Source organism: Zootoca vivipara, chromosome 4, assembly GCF_965207765.1.
Source record: "Zootoca vivipara chromosome 4, rZooViv2.hap1.1, whole genome shotgun sequence".
Lineage (NCBI taxonomy): Eukaryota > Metazoa > Chordata > Lepidosauria > Squamata > Lacertidae > Zootoca > Zootoca vivipara.
Window position 1 is genome coordinate 12,404,620 of NC_142587.1, and position 22,246 is coordinate 12,426,865.

The following is a 22,246-nucleotide window of genomic DNA, read 5'->3' on the forward strand; positions in this document are numbered from 1 at the left end:
GGTAGTGGTACCCACCCTGTGGAATGCCCTCCCACTAGAGGTCAAAGAGAACAACAATTACCAGACCTTTAGAAGGCATCTCAAGGCAGCCCTGTTTAGGGAAGCTTTTAATGTTTGATGGATTTCTGTATTTTAGTGTTTTGTTGGAAGCCGCCCAGAGTGGCTGGGGGAACCCGGCCAGATGGGCGGGGTATAAATAATAAATTATTATTATTATTATTACAGCAGAAAACTTTTCTATGAGGTTTTACATAGCATTGTTTTTCCCTTTTTTGTTATAGCGATGTAATATCTAGCTTATTTATAGTGGTTTTTCCCCTATGTGGACTGCCGCTGAATTAGAGTTGTGTTGACCTAGCTAGACCACCCCTTGGCCCATGAGAAGGTTGAGCAATCCTCCTTTTAAAAAAAAGAATCTGATGTTTTAACCTAATGCTCCTAGTAAGGATGTCTGGTGACACATTTGGACATTTTTGTGGTGCAATTGCGTCCTCCCCACGAGGATGAGCTGTAGCACAGACTTTGAGCAGAGCAGTGAAGAACGGAGACAGCCTTGTAAGCACGGACTCTAGCATGCCCAATAATTTTGCATTTTTACAAGTTTTGTGTGTTTGAGAGAGAGCGCAAGTATTAGAACGATTCCTGGATTAGCCAACCTGTAACATACCCTTTCATAGTTAACAACATCTTTCATTTTAATACTGTACTCAAAATAATTAAGAGGTGGCATACGAGAAGATTTAGAGGGTTCTAAGAGATTAAGATCAACAATCTCAAAGAGGTGATTTTAAAAAGATGGCTGAAGTGTAGGCACATTGTGAAGGTATTGTTTTCTGCAGAATAATAATCTCAACGGTCCAGTGACAACTTAATTGCTTTCCTTTGGGTTTTCCTTCCTGAATAATCGCACTTGAACTGTTATTAAACCATCCACTGCATATCAAAAAGATGTATGCTTCTAGGGATTAATATTGGTTACCTTTGGTTCTGCTCAGACCAACCTTTCATTTTGGATTCCTCAGAACTGCGGCAGGCCACACAGTAACAGGAGGTTACACAATTTGATAACTTCACATGAACCATTTACCTGAATGATACAGGGGCACTTCCAGGCTGTCGCTATTTTCGGTTGAGATTCAATCACATCCTGCCAAATTCAGGCTGTGAAATCATAGTAGATTGGGTGGTCTTGCACAGCAAAAATGCTTCCTCAAAAGAGTAGACTCGAGAAACAATGGAGTGCATCTCTGGAGGTGAAGTCAAACAGCTGTGTTAGCAGTGACCTCCCTTGGGCACAAGTCTGGGCATTGTGTACGGAGGTCCTGGGCCGCCCAGACGAGAAGACCACCTTTTGGCCTCATTGATGTGGTCCAAAGGAAAGCAGAGCAACATGTTTGGCACCAGTGCGGAGGGAGTTGCTGGTAGGAGATCTACAAGATGCCACCCAACTGCCTTAGGGACTCCTCTCTGGATTTGTGTAGGGTTTACTCCAGGGGTCCCCAGACTTACCGGGCTTCGGGCCGGTGCCCGCCGCGCCGACCGTGCGGCAGGCCGGAGAGCAGGGGAGTGCGCGCGCAGCGGGCCGGAGGGCGGGGGAGTGCGCGCCCGTGCGCATGCGCACACGCACACGGTCGGGAAAAAATTGCCGAAAATCGCTTGTGCGCATGCGTATGGGCCTCCCCCGACCCGGAAGTGCATTGGAAATGACCTCTTCCGGATCGGGAGAGGCCCATACGCATGCGCACAAAGGATTTACGGCGATTTTTCGCCGATTTTGAAGATCGCCGCTGCGCTGCGCGCCGTAAGAGCGGGCGGCGGCAGCGGGCGGTGGGGGTCGTCGCGGGCCGGATTGGGCGGCTAATTGGGCCGCATCCGGCCCGGGGGCCGTAGTCTGGGGACCCCTGGTTTACTCTTTAGCCTTTTCTTCTCCCAAAGATGTCCCACGAGGCAGCAGAGTTATGGGTCAGAGCTATATGGAACAACTGATTGGTTCAAAATTGGGAAAGGAGTACGACAAGGATGTATATTGTCTCCCTGCTTATTTAACTTATATGCAGAATTCATCATGCGAAAGGCTGGACTGGATGAATCCCAAGCTGGAATTAAGATTCCTGGAAGAAAGATCAACAACCTGAAATAGCAAATGACACAACTTTGATGGCAGAAAGTGAGGAGGAATTAAAGAAGCTCTTAATGAGGGTGAAAGAGGAGAGCGCAAAATATGGGCGGAAGCTCAACATCCAAAAAACTAAGATCATGGCCACTGGTCCCATCACCTCCTGGCAAATAGAAGGGGAAGAAATGGAGCAGTGGGAGATTTTACGTTCTTGGGCTCCACGATCACTGCAGATGGTGACAGCAGTCATGAAATTAAAAGATTCCTGCTTCTTGGGAGAAAAGCAATGACATCACCTTGCCGACAAATGTCCGTATAGTTAAAGCTATGGTTTTCCCAGTAGTGATGTATGGAAGTGAGAGCTGGACCATGAAGAAGGCTGATCGCCGAAGAATTGATGCTTTTGAATTATGGTGCTGGAGGAATCTCTTGAGAGTCCCATGGACTGCAAGAAGATCAAACCTATCCATTCTGAAGGAAATCAGCCCTGAGTGCTCACTGGAAGGACAGATCGTGAAGCTGGCTCCAATACTTTGGCCACTTCATGAGAAGAAAAGACTCCCTGGAAAAGACCCTGATGTTGGGAAAGACTGAAGGCACAAGGAGAAGGGGACAACAGAGGACGAGACGGTTGGACAGTGTTCTCAAAGCTACCAACATGAATCTGACCAAACTGCGGGAGGCAGTGGAAGACAGGAGTGCCTGGCGTGCTTTGGTCCATGGGGTCACGAAGAGTCGGACACGACTAAATGACTAAACAACAACAACAACAAGATGGGATACCTTCCCAGGTTGATGAACCCTCACTTCCCTCTACGGCACGTGCAGAAGCTGCCTTCTTAACCGTTAGCCCCACTATTGGTCTCGCCTGCTCAATCCACCAGAGTCTGTCTTTGCATGCAGGGGAAGTCTCTAACTCACCGAGGGTTTCAGACCCATCAGCTACCCACACCTGGTTTAGTTGGCTAGTCAAAGCCGTTTCCCAGGGTGCGGCCAGTGTCACATGCTGACAGCTTCTAGGACAGGTGAGATCTGAGTGCAGGGTGGGGACCAAAGGTGGACAAACTACCCCAGAAGATGCATGACGTGTTCTCCCACCAGAGATGCTACCATTTCCCTACCATCCCATACACTGTAGGACCAATGATATGTCTGTAGTCAGCAACAGGTCAGCCCCCCCCCCCCAATGATTAAAGCCATGGAAATGTTCATGACACCATGCCCTTCATTGCAAAAAGCAAAGATTTCCATTCCAATTACACCAGCCAAAAATTCGGCACTTTATATCCTAGCAACTAACCGGAAGCCCCAATGGAACTGGAAGCCTCCATAATGTTCTTCAACCTGCTTCTCTTGAGCCTTTAATAGAAGAAGAAGAAGAAGAAGAAGAAGAAGAAGAAGAAGAAGAAGAAGAAGAAGAAGAAGAAGAAGAAGAAGAAGAAGACCACTAGCCATAGCAATAAAATAAGCCACTAGCCATAGCAATAAAATAAAATAAAATATATTGAAGATAGCGGTAAAAACTTAACTACATTTTGGGGGTTTACATCAATAATCAAATAATAGATCATATTTTAATTACCATCCGTAGGCAGTACAGTATATTCAATCTTGTGAAAGTGGGAGCGTGTCTGTATTTTGGAATGGTCAAATTTTGCAAATAGGGTGCCAAAGTGTCAAAATGACTAGCTGGAAAATAATCACACCATGGACAAAAATTCCTTATTGTGGCCAGATTATTCTATCGCTCGATATCACATGGGCGCTGTCTAAGTAAATTATTTGCTTTACTGAAGCCCAGTGTTAGTAACTGTTGTGGTGATAAACCAGAAAAGTAAAGCTTTTGGTTGGCAATTTTAGTCCAAGTGCTCTCATGACAATCTTGGGATACTAGGGGTAGTAGGCCAGTGGGGTTTAAATTTAGGCGAAGCCAATAAATGTCCTACGCCAAATCTGTAATTTGACAGAGGGGAGGTTAGTCTCTAAGCGCAATGAAGTCTTTAATTGGCTGTGACCACCTGTCAACACTTCTTTTATCATTGCTAAATCTGAGCATGGGAGAGAGATTTCCCACGCAATTCGGACACGAAAACAGTCATGCTTGTAGGCACAAGGTGAGAAATGCAGGCAAAAATGTAATCTCTCTTAAGGAACGAGGGTAGCAGTCAAAAGTTCACTTCTGATATTGCTCGGCACACAGTAGGAGAGCATACAGCGTGGGACTCATCAAAATGAACCGAAGCCATCAGACGTCATCTGTGTTGACCCGCCATGACACAGGCAGGCAGCACATGGGCGTAGCCAGGATTTATGTGGGGGGGGGGGCAGGACACCCACCTGTCCTGTTCCAGAACCGAGCCACCTTCCATGCGATAGGTCAGTTTGCAGAAGCCACGCCTATCACTCAGTTGGGTCGCCAGTTGCATCGCCAGAATGCGCCACAACACCATCCAAGTGACCTCAGCAAGCATTTCAATTTCAAATATTCTGATTCTTTCTACTTTTCGTTCAGTATTTTTATTTATTTACTTGTTCCGGGGTGGGGTGGTACACCTGCCCCCTGCCCCTCCTACACCCACAAAGCAGCATAAATGGAAAATCTATCATATTTGGTTTGTAGGCTGTGTTTGATTTGACTGGTCACACCGGCAGTGAAAACTGCATTCACTCACAAGCAAACAGCCCATTCATTGCACAGACGTCTTCGTTTCATGACTGACAGCAACCTGAAATTGCCAAGTGTTAATTATCAATGTTGCTGAGTAAAGAGTTTCACTCAGCCATGGGGACGGCGGAGGATGCATATTTCGCTCTGTTTAGCCTTGCCCTGCCAAGAGTATTCAGACAAAAAGCTATTAAGGACACCGCCTGCATGTTTTGGGTGCGCCTTCCGACAAAGACTGGCCCTTCCTATAAGGAAATATTAAACCCTTAGGATTAACAATGGCCACAAAAGCAGCCTCTTGAAATACTTAAAAGGCTGGATTCCAGAGCCCAATGTTATACACAGCAGAAACTCTGCCAACAGCAAAGGGTATATTGGAGTTTCATAAAAAAAATGTAAGAAACTTTACTTACCAAGGAAACAATTCTGTGCATGAGAAGCTGGCATAGAGGAAGCCACTGTAAGTTACGCCAGTGTAAAGTACACCATGTGCTGCTCTGCCTGGCAGAGGGAAAACAAAATAGTGTTTTACGCTGGGTTGCCAGGTCACATGACCAATCTGAGCAGGCTTATGGAATATGCAGAAATGGCGAAACTTACCTGAAGAATAAGAAATCAAGTAAAGAAGCTTTATTAAAGAATGGAAAAGGTTTATTGAATATTTACAGATAAATTGCAAACAGATAAAAACATTAGCAGGGTTATTGTAATAACCTGGTTTCACAAGAGTATATATTTAAAGTAGATAATTAAATGAGCAAATTAAATGAATTTGGATATGCAGAAGATATTAAAAATAAATTTAAGGAACCGCAGAAAGAGGGGGAAGGAAGTCAAACTTTGAAATGCAAGATTGATTGTAAAACTAATGAAATGTATAAACTTGAAAAGTATAAATAAAAACTTAAAAAATAAATAAATCTGAGCAGGCTTAGGATCCAGTCTAGCCCCCCCCCCCAATCCTCAGCTGGCTAAGCAAGTTACGCTGGCATGTCTTTGGCTGAGCCAGGGTTGGGGACTTAATGCTGACCGAGCCTAAGGTCTCCATCTCCGAGGATCTTGCCATTGGACTGCCCTCTAAGTGGCAAATGATTGTCAGAGGTTGTGTGCGTTTCTTGTTCATAGCCTTCACACTGGCTGCCTGGGGTGGTGGTGGTGGTTTGCAGGTTATTGTGCCCCTGTAATGCCCTTGTGAATGGACTATGATTACCATACATCTCCTGTTTCCTTTACAGATTATGGCAAGCAATAGACTGCATTCTGGAGGAAGAAGGAAAATAGACAGTTGAGGTTGCCAACTGCTGGGTGTCTCCCATGGCTGTTCTTTATTGAGGGCAGCAACTTCCAGTTTTTCCTCTGCCTGAGAAGAGACAGAGGTAAACTAGGATGCACTGTGTGGTCTTCAGTTTGCAGGGGAACAGCTTTGTCCTGCTACATCTAGTATGGCAAAAAAACAAAAACAAAAAAGTCTGACCCAAATGCTGTTTGTATCTGCAGAGGCTTTCAATTACCGCAGAGGTTGTGTACTGTGCAAGTTGCACAAAGAGCTTCCTGCAAGGAAACCAGTGATACAAGACCAACTATACTTCATGGTAGGTCTCTTTCAATTTTGGGCACTGGGTGGTGCTGTTGTGTAAGCTGTTTTTGTAAGCAGCACTACAGCGACACCTACTGATGGAGAACATGCATTACAAAGCAGCTGCCACATACCGATCAGAAGCAGCTCATACCCAATACAGAAAGGATTTGTTTGAAAAAAGTATGTACTCTTTTTTTTGTGTAATATAATCTTTATTGGTTTTCCAAACTTCATACTTCCCATATATATTATATTATATTGTACATTTGTAGCTTGCTCATACGAGCTGACTTCCCTTCTTCCTTCTTCTGACTTTTTTATGTCGCTTTTAAATTATTTACATTGTCTTTGTTCGTTTTGTACACTACTGTTTGTTTACAGACTTATCTATAAATTGTTTGTAAGTAGATAAACACTTCTATATAGAGAGATCTTGTTGTCTATCTTACTATTTGTAGATACATTTAATTATTTTAATTACCTTGTCTGATTTTACTCGACCATCTTATGATTCTGCTGACTCATGTGCCTTATGGTTCTTGTTTTGTTTTTAAAAAATGTTTAATTGTTTGCACCACCCACGTCCCTATGTTTACACACACACACACCCTCTGAAAGTCAAATAAAACCCTCCAATAGTTTCTCGGTAGCAGCCATTCCATCACACACGCAACAAAACAGTGATCAGGCTTTCTTAACATACATCACTGCATTTTCAGCACTGCTTGAAGTCTGTTTGTGCACATCGTTTGCACACTGCCTAATTTTTGTCACAGTGGCTGGATGGAACTGCTGATTTCCCCCCAAAACGGCCTTGAGTTCTCATTTGGAATCTACACACATATTAAAAAAACAGCTCTGAAAATGCTTTTTAAAAAAGTGTTTTTAAAAATACACTGAATTTTCCATAAGGCTCACTATCGCCATCTAGTGTCACATTGCATATTGCACTTAAAACACTCTTGAAATGTTTTCATCCAGCCCTACAAACACTGCCTAAGGAGGCTTAACATTGCAAGTAGGTCGTTTGGATATTGCAAACGGGACCTCGCTAATTACTGTTGCATCCAGGTAACTGAGCACGACTCCCCATTTGCTTGCACTAAGTTTGCAAGGAGCTTAGATGATGCGCGCTACTTAAGCAGCAATCCTTTTCTTTTCTTGATGAGTTGCTTCAAGCATTGCCAAACACTTCCAAGGGCATTTCTCCATTCCAAGTCCCAAATCGTACCGAGTCGCAATTTTGTGTGTGTGTAAAAAGCAGGTTCATTGAACCAGAGCGCCAAATAATCCTGTAAGGGCCTTCTCGGTGGTGGCGCCTGCCCTGTGGAATGCCCTCCCATCAGATGTCAAAAAGGAAAACAGCTACCAGATTTTTAGAAGACATCTGAAGGCAGCCCAATTTAGGGAGGCTTTTAATGTTTAAGAAATTAGTGTATTTTAATGTTTCTGTTGTAAGCCGCCCAGAGTGGCTGGGGAAACCCAGCCAGATGGGCGGGGTATAAATAATAAATTATTATTATTATTATTATTATTATTATTATTATTATTATTATTATTATTATGTAACAAGCACCTTGGGCTGCTTTTTCTGCACCAGAAAGCCCGACTTTGCAACAATCCCTGGCCTGGGGACCGTCGCACCCCAGTTCGATCCATGCTTTCTCGGGAGCAAGCTGCCCTCCATCGCTGTGAATCACGATGTCAACCCAGAGGATATATAGATCTATATTGATTAAAGTCAATAACCTGTTGAGAAGGTAGGAAGAAAACAGAACACATAAAACACGATAGAACACATTGGAAGGGGCAAGAAGAATATAAAATGGAAGAATGGTATAAAGAGGCGTAGGATATAGCTATTAATGATAAATTAACATGTGCCATTAAGGAAATGGGGAATATGCAGGAGAAATGATTTCGAGGAGATTTGGAAGGTGTTTGTAGAATTTGTACTGTTAAAACGTAAAGGGGTCAAACCATCGCAAGAGGTGTTGAAATTTTGGGAGGTTGAATAGTTTACAGTGGAATGGTCTCAGGGGTGGGGCGCACATTTTTATTCTTATTTTTACTTTGTCAAAATAAAATAATAATAAAAAGAAAACAAATACAAAAAAATAAGACATTAAGTATACCATTAAAGGTAGAATTAAAAATAATGTGAAACGCGAAAATTATAAAATGATTATTTTAAAATGGTAAAAACAACAAAGTAAGGTGTTAATAATTTTAAAATTAAGGAAGGATCCTGTGATGACAAGCTATTGCTGCCACACAGAAACCCAGAGAGATTTACCACCACCCTTTTCTTCCCAACCCTATACTGCATATAACACCAAATGTAACTGAAGAACTTGAAGAAAGAGACAAGGCATGTGCTTTTGAAAATGAGGGGAAATTATTTTTTAAAAGAAGAAAAGGCGTGTGTGGCAGCCCCCAGTATTTAAAGAGCCCCCACCCCTATTACATCCTTAGAACCAGAACATAAACCTATGAAACCAGAAAAGAGCAAAAAATATCAATGTTTGGTCCAGATCCTAGGTACTGCACCCTACAGGAGGCTGTATGGACGATTCACTAAATGATTGTTGGACGACGTGTGTACCTGAGCTTAAGGCCTCAAATTCTCTTTATCTTATATTCTCCTTTATTACAAAAATGACGACTAGACTACTGATCCTAAAGTGAATAGTTAGTTGCCCAACCACCCCCTCCAGAACCCACTGCTCTCAACTGACTCTCAACTGCCTCGTATTCAAACTCCCTTTCAAATCCTCATCCAATCATCGCCCACCACCAGAATCCCACAGTCTCTCATTCCCCCCCCCCTTAACATTCCCATACTAATTCTGATACAATTGCCTTAATAACCCTATTGCATTCAATATTTTATACACGCTGCTCCCTGGAACCATACTGTTAGAAGCACTTGAGCTTCCCATTCCTGGTCCCTAGGAAATGGAGGTGAGCAAACTGCAGGTTCTCCATCTCTGTTCTTAAAACCAGATGTCGTCTTCCCCGAAAAATGATCCTGAGAATTGTAGTTTGTTAGGGGTTCTGGGGATTGTAGATCTGTGAGAGGGAAGCCACAATGGCACGAATCATTTCGGGGGGAAGTCATGTACTTTAAAGGCGCATTGGATGCTCTTTAAAACATAGCACCATAGAATTGTGGAGTTGGGACTCCAAGGGTCATCTAGTCCAACCCCCTGCAATGCAGGGATCTCAACTAGATGATCCATGGCTGATGGCCATCCAAGCGCTGCTTAAAAACCTCCAAGGAAGGAGAGTCACTGCTTCAGGCCCTAAGGGCCTCTGGAGCAGGAGAAAACTAGCTTGCTCCATCCTCCATGTGACAGCCCTTTAGACTTTAGTTATTGAAAGGGCTGCATGGTGTGGATCTCATATCAGTGTTAGGAGAGTGAAAGCAACACATTTCTCTCTCCCCTTTCTCCACACCGTGCAGAATTGTGATGGTAACCAGAAGGCTGGAGTTTCGAGCCCAGCCAGGGCTGGCGGTGGGCAGGATCCTTGCATGACTAGATGACCCTTGGGATCCCTTCCAACTCTGCCATGCTACGATTATATCAAGCAGCTAAAGGAACGAAAAGATGCTTCTGAAACGTTTGGGAATCACAGGAACACTCTTCCCACCAGTGGCTTCCAGCAAGAGCTTGCATCTTCCTTAAGAGAGAGGCAGTCCAGAACAAGGAGGGAAAGGCTCAGAGTTCAGGTAGGTGGATATGCCAGTTGAGTGCCCTATATTATAGGAATGCTTCCTTCCTGTGCCCCCCCCCACCCTCATGCGCCAGACTGGTGCTAGCATGGCTGGGAGCCAGGCGCCTGCTGATTACTCCATTTTCATTGCACAGAGGGAGCCTTTCCCTGGAAAGATGTGACGACCCTCAGGTACTGGGAAGGAAGGGGTCCTTGTGAAACACGTTGCGGGAGTCTGTGGCTTCTAGCATGTGCTTTCCAGAAGCATTTCTCCCTCTAACACGGGAGGCTGAGCATAGCCATCACGGCTAGTTGCCTTTGATAGGCCTCTCCTCCATGCAATTGTCTAGCCCTCTTTGAAAGCCATCCCATCCAAGATGTTCTTGTGGTGCATCTGATTCTCCTGTGCTCCCTTGCTCCTGCAAGGAGATGTCTATTGTGAGATCCTTTGGTTAACATCTATCTGGGCTGGAAAATATTAAAGAATCAGAGGACTGGTGAGCTTCCCTTGAAGCACAACTGATCAAAGGCAGGCAGATCTGTTAGCATCTTGACAAAGGATGCTATCATACCCCACAAGGGTCTCATAAAAAGCTCCCAAGCTAATGGAGAAGAGAGCAGTTAAGTGGTCAGTGGGGCTCCAGGTAGCTATTTCTGGATCCCACCACAGTCCTTCCAAGTTCCCCCCAAAATCAATGTCACAACAGCATTTTCCTCGCACCTTCTCCCCATGATCCCTCGCGGGACCTTCTCAGACATATGCTGTGTCTGAAGCAGTAGATCCCACCAAACCAAGTAATCGAGGACCCAGTCAGAAAAGGAGTGTGCACAGTCATACCAGGAATAAGCAAAATAACTAAACAGGTACGAGAAGTCACCCCAGAACTGGCCCTACTGAACACCTTCCAAGATAACAATGCCCACTCACACTAGAAAGAGCTCATAACCCACCGATTCAATATGGCCAGCCAAAGACAATCAACCACACCCTACGCCACCCCAACCTTTCTCACCACCAAGGAAACATAACAAGCGAATAGAAAAAGAATTTTCCCAAGTGTCGCTGACACGAAACCCCCAAGCATACTAAATAAAAGAACTTAAGCTTTGCGACCCCAGTCCCTCTCTCCCGTCTCCCCCGTGCTTTTTTAGTTGAGAGATCCCTGCGATTGCAGGGGTTTTTGGACTTGATGACCCTGGGGGTTCCCTTCCAAAAGATCCATGCAACATGCCCCCACTGATTGCGCCGGACTCCAGAAGCAGGAAACCTCTGATACATCTAAAGATTTAGGAGGAGTGAAGTTATTACCCCTCTATTACTGTCCATGCTGGGTCGTTCAACTATTGCTACCGTGTCCTTTCTTTAAGCAGATCAAGATGATCAGGTGACAGCAAAAACTGCAAGGCTTTTAGCTGGGGTCACTTAAAATAAGATCTATTATTAGGCAACTTACATTGACACAATACAGTATGTACAGCTTGCAGACTTACAGAGTAAGAGAACAAGAAGAACATATGTTTAGAGAAGGTTGGAAAACGTTTATTGACTATATGGAGAATAACTGTGTACAGCTGAAAACGCTGGCACATTAAGATCAATTCAACAGTGTAAATAAGTTTTGATGGATGTAATAATGGAATACTGAATGGTAGTTTTTGTACCCTGATTAAAGTAAAAACATGAATTCAATTTTATTTGAGAAGTGTAGATTTTAAACATCTCAGGTAACCCTTATCCTAGAATACTTCTCACTTGAATAAAAAAATCCAGCTGCTGTTCCTTCAATTTCTGCCAGGGTTAGCTGACGTTTGAGACATGCACAGTGGAGGATCAATAACTTATACTGTATTTTCCCGTAAATATGCTCTATTCTTCTGGATCCTGTTTTTGTTGCTAGGCTCCACTCCATCCTTGTAGAGACATAGAGAATTGGGGTCCTTGGTTCAAATGTTGCCCCTGCTAATAACTCACTAGGTGACCTTAGACAAGCTGCCTTTTCTTTCTCAGCTTCAGTCCACCCCCACCCCACCCCACCCCTCTACAGTATCATGGGGGCAATAACCCTGACCTACCTTACGGTGGGATGCAGGTGGCGCCATGGTCTAAACCACAGAGCCTAGGGCTTGCCGATCAGAAGGTCGGCGGTTCGAATCCCCACGACAGGGAGAGCTCCCGTTGTTCGGTCCCAGCTCCTGCCCACCTAGCAGTTTGAAAGCACGTGTGTAAGTAGATAAAGAGGTACCGCTCCAGCGGAAAGGTAAACGGTGTTTCCGTCCGCTGCTCTGCTTCGCCAGAAGCGGCTTAGTCATGCTGGCCACATGACCTGGAAACTGTCTGTGGACAAATGCCGGCTCCCTCGGCCTATAGAGCGAGATGAGCGCTGTAATTCCAGAGTCGTCTGCAACTGAACCTAACGGTCAGGGGTACCTTTACCTTTACCTTACCTTACGGAGCAAGATTTCAGCCAGGCCAAACTGACTGTGATTAGGATCCCCCGTTGCTAATTCCGGTTTCCGCCTGCAGGAATGGCGGACCTGTTTTCCATCTCTCTGACCTTCGTAAGGAATTTGGCGGTTGCTAGGGGAGTAAATGGCAACCCCCTACCCTCTCCGGGGGTTACGGAGAGGGGCCGCTGGCCCGCGATGCCCCCAGACCCACTCCGACTGTTTTTGGAGTGGGGGGAGCTTGGGCTGAGCACTTACGACGGCCAGGACTCCCGGACGCTAATCTGCATGGCGGGGATTTCCATGGTTAAAGAAGATAATTAGGCTTAAATCTATGGACATACTTCAGAAGGAGGGGAAGAAGCGCTGTTTACTGCTGAGAATTTTATGCTGCTGAGCGAGAGGAGTCAAAGAATGTACGGCATCTGGAAGAAGGATTGATGGGGACGGAGCGATAAGGGAAGCAAGTTTTTATTTTTTCTTCATATTGTTGCCTCGTATCTTCCCGGACGCGATGTCCTGGCTTGTTTGGAGTGAAAGAGAAGCAAAAGACTGTGTGAGTTGAACTTTATAGCTGTTGTTACTGAGCATATTTCTTAAAGATGTGAAGTTGCCGATGAGAAAAGCCCCCCCCTAGTCAGACGGAAGGAGTTCTGGACGCGTTCGGAGGATTTATGAGCTGTGACGCACTTTAAATTGGAGCAGCGACCTGAAGCTAAGTTCAGCTATAGGGCAAGGAGATCCATTAATTTACCAAGAGTTCATGGTTGGATGTTTGGGTCTCCTGCCTGAAAAAGCTGTAAATTCTATAAAGATAAATAAATCGTAAATCTTCATGGCTATGAGAGAAAATGAAAGTGATTTGAGCCTTTTAAGATGGCGCTGCTACTCCGTCGCAACAGGGAGCTCCACTAAGAAGATTTATGGGGAGGCTGGACTGATTAACTCACACAGGAGAAAGAACATCTGTGAAACTTCGTTTGACATTTATCTCAGCAGCTGGAACAATCGGATGAAAGTGGAAAACATCTAGGTGACTGTAAGGGGAAGATTTGGAATATTATGAGCTTGGAGGACGATTTGAACTTTAGAAATAAGACGGCAGTGGACAGTTGCGAGGAATTCCCAATTTCTTGAAGCATGGGAACCCAAAAATAAATTATTTAGATGATTTGGCATAACATTCGGTTTGATTGATATATATATGTGTATAATTTGAAATATTGAATGTGATATAATTGGTTTTAATTGGAAAATTAATAAAAATATTTTTAAAAAAAAAAAAAAAGGAAAGAGAAGAAGGGGAGTCATTGATATCTTAAGGATGTATAAAGGAGTACTTTATATTGCAAAACAGAAAATTTAATAAATATATATTAAATCTATTATTTGATTATTGATGTAAACCCCAAAAGGTATTGTCTACGCCGGTATATACAGTAGTTGAGTTTTTACCTCTACATTCCGTTCCATTCCATTGCTATGGCTAGCGGCTGGTGCAAAGGAAGACTCTTCTCTGATTCCAGAAGCGGGATCCCATGCGAGCGATGAGCGGACCGGAAAGGAAACCGATTAGATCTTGGAGCGCGCGGGCGGGCACGCGCCTGCCTGTCTCCTCCCTTCCCCTCCTTTCGGATCGCTGCGCGGGCGGCTGCAGCTCCCTCTAGGGCCCTCCGGGCGGCTTGCAGGTCGAGGGTGTCGGGTTTCCCGGAAGCGGCGGCTGCCCTGCCCCGCCCGGGGAGGCTCTTTCCCGGCAAAGCCGCGGCTGCCTGGCCACTGGGCTGCCGGGTCCCAGCCGATCGGCGTCGCCTGCAGCTACTGGGGCGCCTTGCGCTCCTTCCCCGGCGCGCGATGGAGGCGCTGCCTTCCCGGGACGAGAAGCGCAACCCTTTGCGCAGTGCCAACTTCTGCTCGCGGCTTTTCTTCTGGTAGGTCGGCGGCAGGATCCCTTTCGCGTTTTGTTTTCTTGTTTCCCCCGCTTTGCTTTCCCTTCTCATTCCAGCAAATTAATCGGTGGGGTTTCTTGCATCCTCCCTCACTTCAGTTGCGGAAGATGAGAACCAACGCCAGTGGTACCCCTGGACATGTGCAGAGTGCCGTAATAAAACCCACGCGCTGTTAAGATGAGGGGTGTTTAGAGCGCCATTCTGCCTGCATACTGTCCTGGGATCTTCGGGCTGAGGGCGGGATATAAGTTAGATACATAGACAAATGGATCTGCCATCGGGCCGCAAATTTTGGGAAAGTTTTTTTCTTGCTTCCCCTTCTCATTCCAGCAAATGATCGAGTTGTTCCTCTCCCTTAATTGTCGATTTTATGTTTTGCATCCAAACCCCCCCCCCCGCGCTTCAGTTGCGGAAGATGAGAACCAGCGCCAAAGGTACCCCAGGGCATGTGCAGAGTGCCGTAATAAAAACCCACGCGCCGTTAAGATGTGGGGTGTTTAGAACGCCATTCCGCCTGTATACCGTCTCGGGATCCTCTGGCGGGATATGAATTAGATAAATAGACAAATGGATCTGCCACGAGGCCGCAAATCTTGGGAATGATTTGAGTTCTAGTGTCTCTTCATCGACATAAAGCAGTGCTTGGGGTCACGAGGTGACACGAGGGGGTTGTGTTCTCGCCATTGACTTAATCTCCACTCCCCCCTCCAAATATGTGTTTATTCTAGAGTACAGTAGTTACAGGTAGGTAGCCGTGATGGTCTGCCTTTGTCGAAACAAAATTAAAAAAATTTCCTTCCAGTAGCACCTTGGAGACCAACGAAGTTTGTCATTGGTATGAGCTTTTGTGTGCATGCACACTTCTTCAGTAGCTTGCATTTCAGTATCATAATTCTGGAGAAAAAGGTACTGTGTGTTTAGTAGTAGTATTTGTTTTTCTACAGTGTTTGAAAACCAGTAAGTAGATTGTAGGATTTGTCAAGCTTCTTGTAGACTGAAAAATGATGTGGACGTTAGAGTTGTTCTCTAAGGCTGCATTCTTAACACCACCTATCTGGAAGTAAAACCCCACTGGCTTAAATTGGACTTACTTCTGAGTAGACATGGTTAGGATTGTGCTGTAATTTATTTGCCCAAGTGAACCAGGGTTTGGAACCGGTAAATAGTGCTTAAATGGAAGAGCTCTTTCTCTCTGTGTAGAAGTCTGTGATATTACACAATTCAGCCAAAGTGAAACAAAATATAAAAGATAGGAAAATGAAATACATCAAATCTAACTGAAAATAATATCCCACAATTATGGCATGTGGGGGATCCCATTCATTTCCATCATACCCTGTATCAAGAAATTTCCTAATCATACAGTTCATTCTTATACATGCCTACTCAGAAAGTAAGTCCCACGTACCCTGTTTCTCATATTTTAAGGCATCCCCATAAAATAAGCCATAGCAGGATTTTTAAGCATTCGAGGAATATAAGCCATACCCCGAAAATAAGACATAGTGATAGGAGCAGCAGCAATGCTGGCCACGGCAGGAGGAGGAGGAAAAAAATAAGACATCCCTTGAAAATAAGCCATAGTGTGTTTTTTTGAGGAAAAAATAAATATAAGACGTGTCTTATAATATGAGAAACACGGTATCTAGGAGCAAACCTTACTGGACTCAACAGGACTTAGTTCTGGGTAGACCTGACTAGGATTGGGCTGTAAGTTTGACTTTCTGCCTAAAAGAAAATGGCTAGGTTTATATTGCCGCACCAGAGTGGATTTATTTAGAATAAGGATGATTTAGGCAAGAATATCACTTTACATGAAGAAAAAGGGCCACAATCCTACATGAAGTTAGGTGCACTGGAATGTGGGCTAAGTGCCCAGAAATTGCCATAAACACAGCTGGTAATTACTGGGCAACAGCAGATGTTTTGTGAGATGGAAAGTAAACCTTTTCTCCTGTTGCAGGAGTCACAAATATCCATCAATTGCAGTTATTTTTGTAAGATGATGTGTCATGTTAAATTAATCATCCTTGTTAAATTTGATCATCCTTGACTTCAGGTCACGTATTTTTTCCTCGCTGTTCCTTACCCATTTATAATATAAATTGAATTCATGCACCTCTTTTAAGTACCCTGATTAAAGTAAAAACATGAATTCAATTTTATTTGAGAAGTGTAGATTTTAAACATCTCAGGTAACCCTTATCCTAGAATACTTCTCACTTGAACAAAAAAATCCAGCTGCTGTTCCTTCAATTTCTGCCAGGGTTAGCTGACGTTTGAGACATGCACAGTGGAGGATCAATAACTTATACTGTATTTTCCCGTAAATATGCTCTATTCTTCTGGATCCTGTTTTTGTTGCTAGGCTCCACTCCATCCTTGTAGAGACATAGAGAATTGGGGTCCTTGGTTCAAATGTTGCCCCTGCTAATAACTCACTAGGTGACCTTAGACAAGCTGCCTTTTCTTTCTCAGCTTCAGTCCACCCCCACCCCACCCCACCCCACCCCTCTACAGTATCATGGGGGCAATAACCCTGACCTACCTTACGGTGGGGTGCAGGTGGCGCCATGGTCTAAACCACAGAGCCTAGGGCTTGCCGATCAGAAGGTCGGCGGTTCGAATCCCCACGACAGGGAGAGCTCCCGTTGTTCGGTCCCAGCTCCTGCCCACCTAGCAGTTTGAAAGCACGTGTGTAAGTAGATAAAGAGGTACCGCTCCAGCGGGAAGGTAAACGGTGTTTCCGTCCGCTGCTCTGCTTCGCCAGAAGCGGCTTAGTCATGCTGGCCACATGACCTGGAAACTGTCTGCGGACAAATGCCGGCTCCCTCGGCCTATAGAGCGAGATGAGCGCTGTAATTCCAGAGGCGTCTGCAACTGAACCTAACGGTCAGGGGTACCTTTACCTTTACCTTACCTTACGGAGCAAGATTTCAGCCAGGCCAAACTGAATGTGATTAGGATCCCCCGTTGCTAATTTTGTACTTAAAATTTCATCTGGCCAGCCACAGTGAGAAGAAGGTTGCAGGCCTACATGGGCCTATGGGATGGTTTGAATGGAAGATTTGGGAAACGGTGCTTTGTGTGAGGGTGTTTAACTGAGGCAAATAATTTTCACCCCCTCCCCGCAAACCCCACGCTATATTCTGCAGGGTGGAAAGACAGGTACATTTATTGTTCCTGTCTTCCTCTCTGCCCAGCACGTAGTAATTAGTTTTTCTGTGTGTGTATGTGTGTGTGTGTGAGAGAGAAATACAGTGTTAGAAACTCGGAGATATAAGCTAGGTGCCAAATGACTCCTTAAACCAGGGTTACAGTCGCAGAAACAGAATGCCTAGTTGCCATTTGGGGGCCAGACGGCTCAAAAGTCATATTTTTCAAGACAACATTTGGGTTCTGATTCATTCTGATTGTGCAGATAAAATATCACAGGCAGAATTCTATAGAGTTCTATAGTTGTTGGTGCGTGAAAACGGTCAAGATCCAAGGTTCCCCAGTCATGCACCTCCAGATAGTGGAGATGTCAGGTACCATCCTGGCACCGAGGCATCATCAATCATCAGTTGATCGCAAGTGGCCGATAGCCAGGTGCAAAATGAGCCTGGTGCCTGGCAAATTTTGAATGCTGGGCGGGGGAGGGGGGAGCCGTTGGAGAGAGCAGCCTTCTGGGGCTGCTAATAACCAAATTGCAGATCTAATTGCAGATCTCCCACCTTGACACTCATACCCATCCCGGGTGGGTATTGCTGTACAACCATATGATAGTCACCCAGGCGCTGGCCAGAGGTGTTTTATGGTCTTTAGGTTCAGAATATGAAGATTGCAAAAGTTTTGACTAAGAATGGAAACATTTACTGTTTCCTGTAAGCTAAGGAGAAGTGTGATTGTTGCTCACTCCCAACCATCCTGGTCCATGTAAATATGCACATAACTATTTCTCTAAACGCTTGCTGATGTCTGTTCCGGCAGGCATGTTATCTGGGGAAAGATTATGCAGGAATAGTTTGTGCGCAAGGTACCGTTGATGTACTAACAGCTTGGGGGAGGTCACAAGTTAACAGCTGAAGGCTGAAACAAATAGTTCCTGTAAATGCATTCATATGAATTTCTTTCTATTGCCTTTTTGTATGTATTGATCCAATCTTGTGTCTGGAAATGGGTATCTTATACACATGTGGTGGTTCTGATGTCTTAGAATCATAGAATTATATAGTTAGCAGGGACCACAAGGGTCATTTAGTTGGACATTGTAGGAATCTTTTGTCCAATGTGGGATTCAAACCCATGACTCTGAGATCTGAGTCTCATGCTCTACCAATTGAGCTTTCCCAGTGTCCTCCTTTTTCAGTTTATTGCACAGTTTGGGACGTTGTCACAGGGATCAGCTTCCCGAAATGTGCACTGGCACATAAAAATACAGTCTTGTGTCTGTTTGCATGTATGAGTAAAGGGACACTGCAGCGAAATTGTTCTGGAAAGTAAGTGGTACCTAAACTTTTTTGCCATGGACCATTTGGAAATTGCTGATGATATTGGTGGACTCCCTTATGATTTGCCTGTTTGATGTAACAATTGTAATGTGTGGTACTAGGTGCTGTATGGTTTTTAACTGTATTTCTATTGCTTCTTTTATTTCTTATATTGTATTTTATAGTGTTAGAATTTGCATTCCATAGAATTATTAGGATATTTGATCCACAAACAAGCCATAAGGAGTTGATATGGAATGTAAGAGTAGCTGCTTGCATGTTGGTTGCACAAAAATGGAAATAAATAAATAACATGACATAAATGTACAGTAGATGAATATAATGATTTTTCTATGTGGTAGAATATTAATACAGTAAGCCCAGAACTTATATACTTGGCAAAAAATTAAAAAACGGAAAGTAGCGGGTGTCTGGGGGGGGGGAAGACTTTGGCAATCCCACCCGCCATTGAACCCAATGTGTTTTGACTATACGTAATTTTGGCTTATATACTATTACTAATAATACAGTTTAAAATTGGTATGAATATCGAATGCAGACATGCCGCGAACCACCTGAATGATTCTTGTGGACCGCTATTGGTCCATGGACCACAATTTGGGACTCCCTGTTCTGCAGGAACTTTTAAGTTCTTGTTTAATGAGAACTTTTAAGTTCTTGTAGCCAGCAGCACAAAACACCAAGGATGCACTGTTAAACCAACCTATAGACAGCAAGCATCATGGAGCATGGCGGGGCTTCTTAGTAAACAGTAAGGGACTGTACTCTAGATATGCTGCATTTTGACTTTTATTTCTCATTAGTGAGAGAGGAAAGCCAAGACCTATGAAAATCCTTTGTAGTTCATGGATAAATGTGATGGATCAGCCAAGTCACCCTGCTTCTGAAATGATGCAATCTGGTTGCAATCTTTGTATTTTTTAAAGTTATTTTACCAGCATAAGTAGCTTAAATACTTTCCAATGGCTTTTCTAGCGCAAGGCCCAGGGCTGATGTATGTTCCGACTGTACCATGAACTCTGAGTGACTAACTGCCTGTAAACATTTTGCATCGTACCGCGTATATTAAACAGGCTCTCTGAGGAATCTGCCAAGGGGGAAGATTCAGGGTTCAGAGTTGTGTATACTTTGAATGGAAGCTACTTCAGAATCCCAGATTCTGCACTTCAAATGAATGTGTGTTTGCTTTCAGAATTTATTCTTCTTTTAAGATTTGCTTCTGCAGAGAGCTTAGAAATGTTTGGCCTGGATTGGAATTCATGCTTAAGATTTAAGATGGTCGTGACCTCGAAGATGAGATGGCAAAAGTTGCTGTATGAGTCATGTACTTCGCACCTGTGTAGCATTTTTGAATGTTCAAACGAGTTTGACACATCTTCTTCAGTTTTTAATTATATTTTGTCTATATAAACATACATTTATAAAATGCAAGAACAGTAAACAATACGTGTAACATTCAGCATATGCTTCTTGCACTCCAGCATTCTGTTTCTAAGCTTAGGTAGACAAGTGTCCCGAAAGCTCACAAGAAGGACCTGGCGATTAATGGTCAATACCTAGGACAGTGGTACCTTGGTTTTTGAACAGCTTAGTTCATGAACAACCTGGAACCCGAATGCTGCAAAACCAAAAGTAGGTGTTCCGGTTTTTTACCTGTTTTTCGGAAGCTGAATGTGCTCCATTTTGCATCCTCCTGTGTTTCCTGTTGCGCTGCTAATTTGTGCCCCCCCCCAAGAAAACCCAGAAGTAACCCGTTCGGCAGGGTGCACAACCCTAAAACGCACAACCCGAAGTGTCTGTAACCTGAGGTATGACTGTATTATATTTTAGGGGTGGAGAACTTAAAGCATGCCACATCTTGTGGAAATGCAAGAAGAGAACAATAGATCTTAGACAACCAGGGGTCCCAGACTGCGGTCCATGGACTGCCAGGGATCCAAAAGATTCATTCAGGTGGTTCCAAGAGGAAGTATACAGAAGTACAAGGAGAAACACTTACTAGAACAACAATGGATAGGGGTATGCCTTGGCTCAAGCTCATGACGTAAATTTATTTACATTCATGCCGATTTAGGCTGGCTTTCAGTGAGAGATAAACTAAACTCTAGCTTTGGTCGTCAAGGCATTTATCTGAGCTACAGGATTTCCTGGGTCCAGTACACTTTTACGTACACTCTGTTCCCCACGTATAATCCATTGGCAAGAACTGTTGCTTATGACAACTGAAAACATATGTTGTCCAATATATCTAACATGACTTCTCTCTTTCGCAAACACATACATGGGTTTCCTTCCCTACCTGATCTATCTGTTGCATGTGCTTTCAAGCCCTCTGTCACCAGTCAGTGCTAATTACAAGATATCCAGAAACCACAGGTCTGCACAATCTGAGCCCCAAGTGGAAAGGTGAAAAATTTCCCATGTGCAGAGCAGCAGATAAGTTAGTCGAGCCCCACAGGATGTGCACTATATTGTCAAGGAATTAAGCAGGAGGAAGACTTTCCAGAAAACACCCTCCCAGTTTAGAAATAAGAATTTTTCATATGTGGCGGACTTGTAAAAGGGTAAAAGAGTATTGGGAAATGATCCGTAATGAATTGAAAAAATGTTCAGAAGTACTTTCCCCCCAAACCCCAAAGTCCTTTCTGTTGGGGATAATTCAGACTGAAATTCCCAGGTGTCAAAAAAGGTTGTATGCTATTACTGTGGCCCGTGTTTAGTTAGCCCCAAAATGGAAAACGAGCGAGGTCCCAACTAAAGAAGAGTGGCAACTTAAGTTTACAGAATATGCGCAGATTGCAGACTTAACATATAGAATAAGAGAACAAGAAGAACATACGTTTAGAGAAGATTGGAAAACATTTATTGAATATATGGGAAATAACTGTGTTCAGCTGAAAAAGCTGGCAACGTTAAGATAAATTCATCAGTGTAAATAAGTTATTGATGGTTGTAATAATGGAATACTAAATGATATCGTTTCTGTAAAATATGCAGGGATTTATGATATGCAAAAGGAACAATGGAAAGAGAAGAAGGGAAGTCATTGATAGCTTAAGGATGTATAAATGAGAAAAATTAATAAAAATTATGTAAAATACCGTAAATAAATAAAATGACCCTTGAGAACAGAGAAACTGGCCACCCACGATGAAGTGAAGTACAAATCGAATGGTACCTAAGTGGGGCAGAAGCAAGAAGACTGCATGTTAGCTAGTCTTTCCTCATTTTGTTTAATAAACCAGACATTTGTATAGAAGTTTGGAAGTGGATGTTACTGTAAAG

General features: G+C 43.9%; 2 protein-coding genes across 4 annotated transcripts in view; one reads left to right on the forward strand and one right to left on the reverse strand.

Moving 5' to 3' along the window:
* The window catches only part of CLDN10 (claudin 10), a 78,915-nt gene extending 64,755 nt beyond the window's left edge, over positions 1–14,160 (reverse strand). Inside the window, exons 1-3 of one of the 2 annotated variants that reach the window (XM_035114288.3) lie at positions 13,978–14,160; positions 7,937–8,109; positions 5,195–5,282 (exon numbers count right to left, since the gene is read on the reverse strand). In XM_035114288.3, the coding sequence (XP_034970179.1) occupies positions 5,195–5,228 (34 nt within the window). In that variant the 5' untranslated portion in view covers positions 5,229–5,282; positions 7,937–8,109; positions 13,978–14,160. The remainder of the gene's footprint in view (positions 1–5,194; positions 5,283–7,936; positions 8,110–13,977) is intronic. The other variant, XM_088667521.1, reaches the window with a different exon arrangement.
* Positions 14,161–14,259: 99 nt separating this feature from the next.
* Positions 14,260–22,246, forward strand: part of ABCC4 (ATP binding cassette subfamily C member 4 (PEL blood group)) — a 149,867-nt gene continuing 141,880 nt past the window's right edge. The window contains exon 1 of one of the 2 annotated variants that reach the window (XM_035114283.3): positions 14,260–14,450. In XM_035114283.3, coding sequence (XP_034970174.1) covers positions 14,374–14,450 — 77 coding nt within the window. In that variant the 5' untranslated portion in view covers positions 14,260–14,373. The remainder of the gene's footprint in view (positions 14,451–22,246) is intronic. The other variant, XM_035114284.3, reaches the window with a different exon arrangement.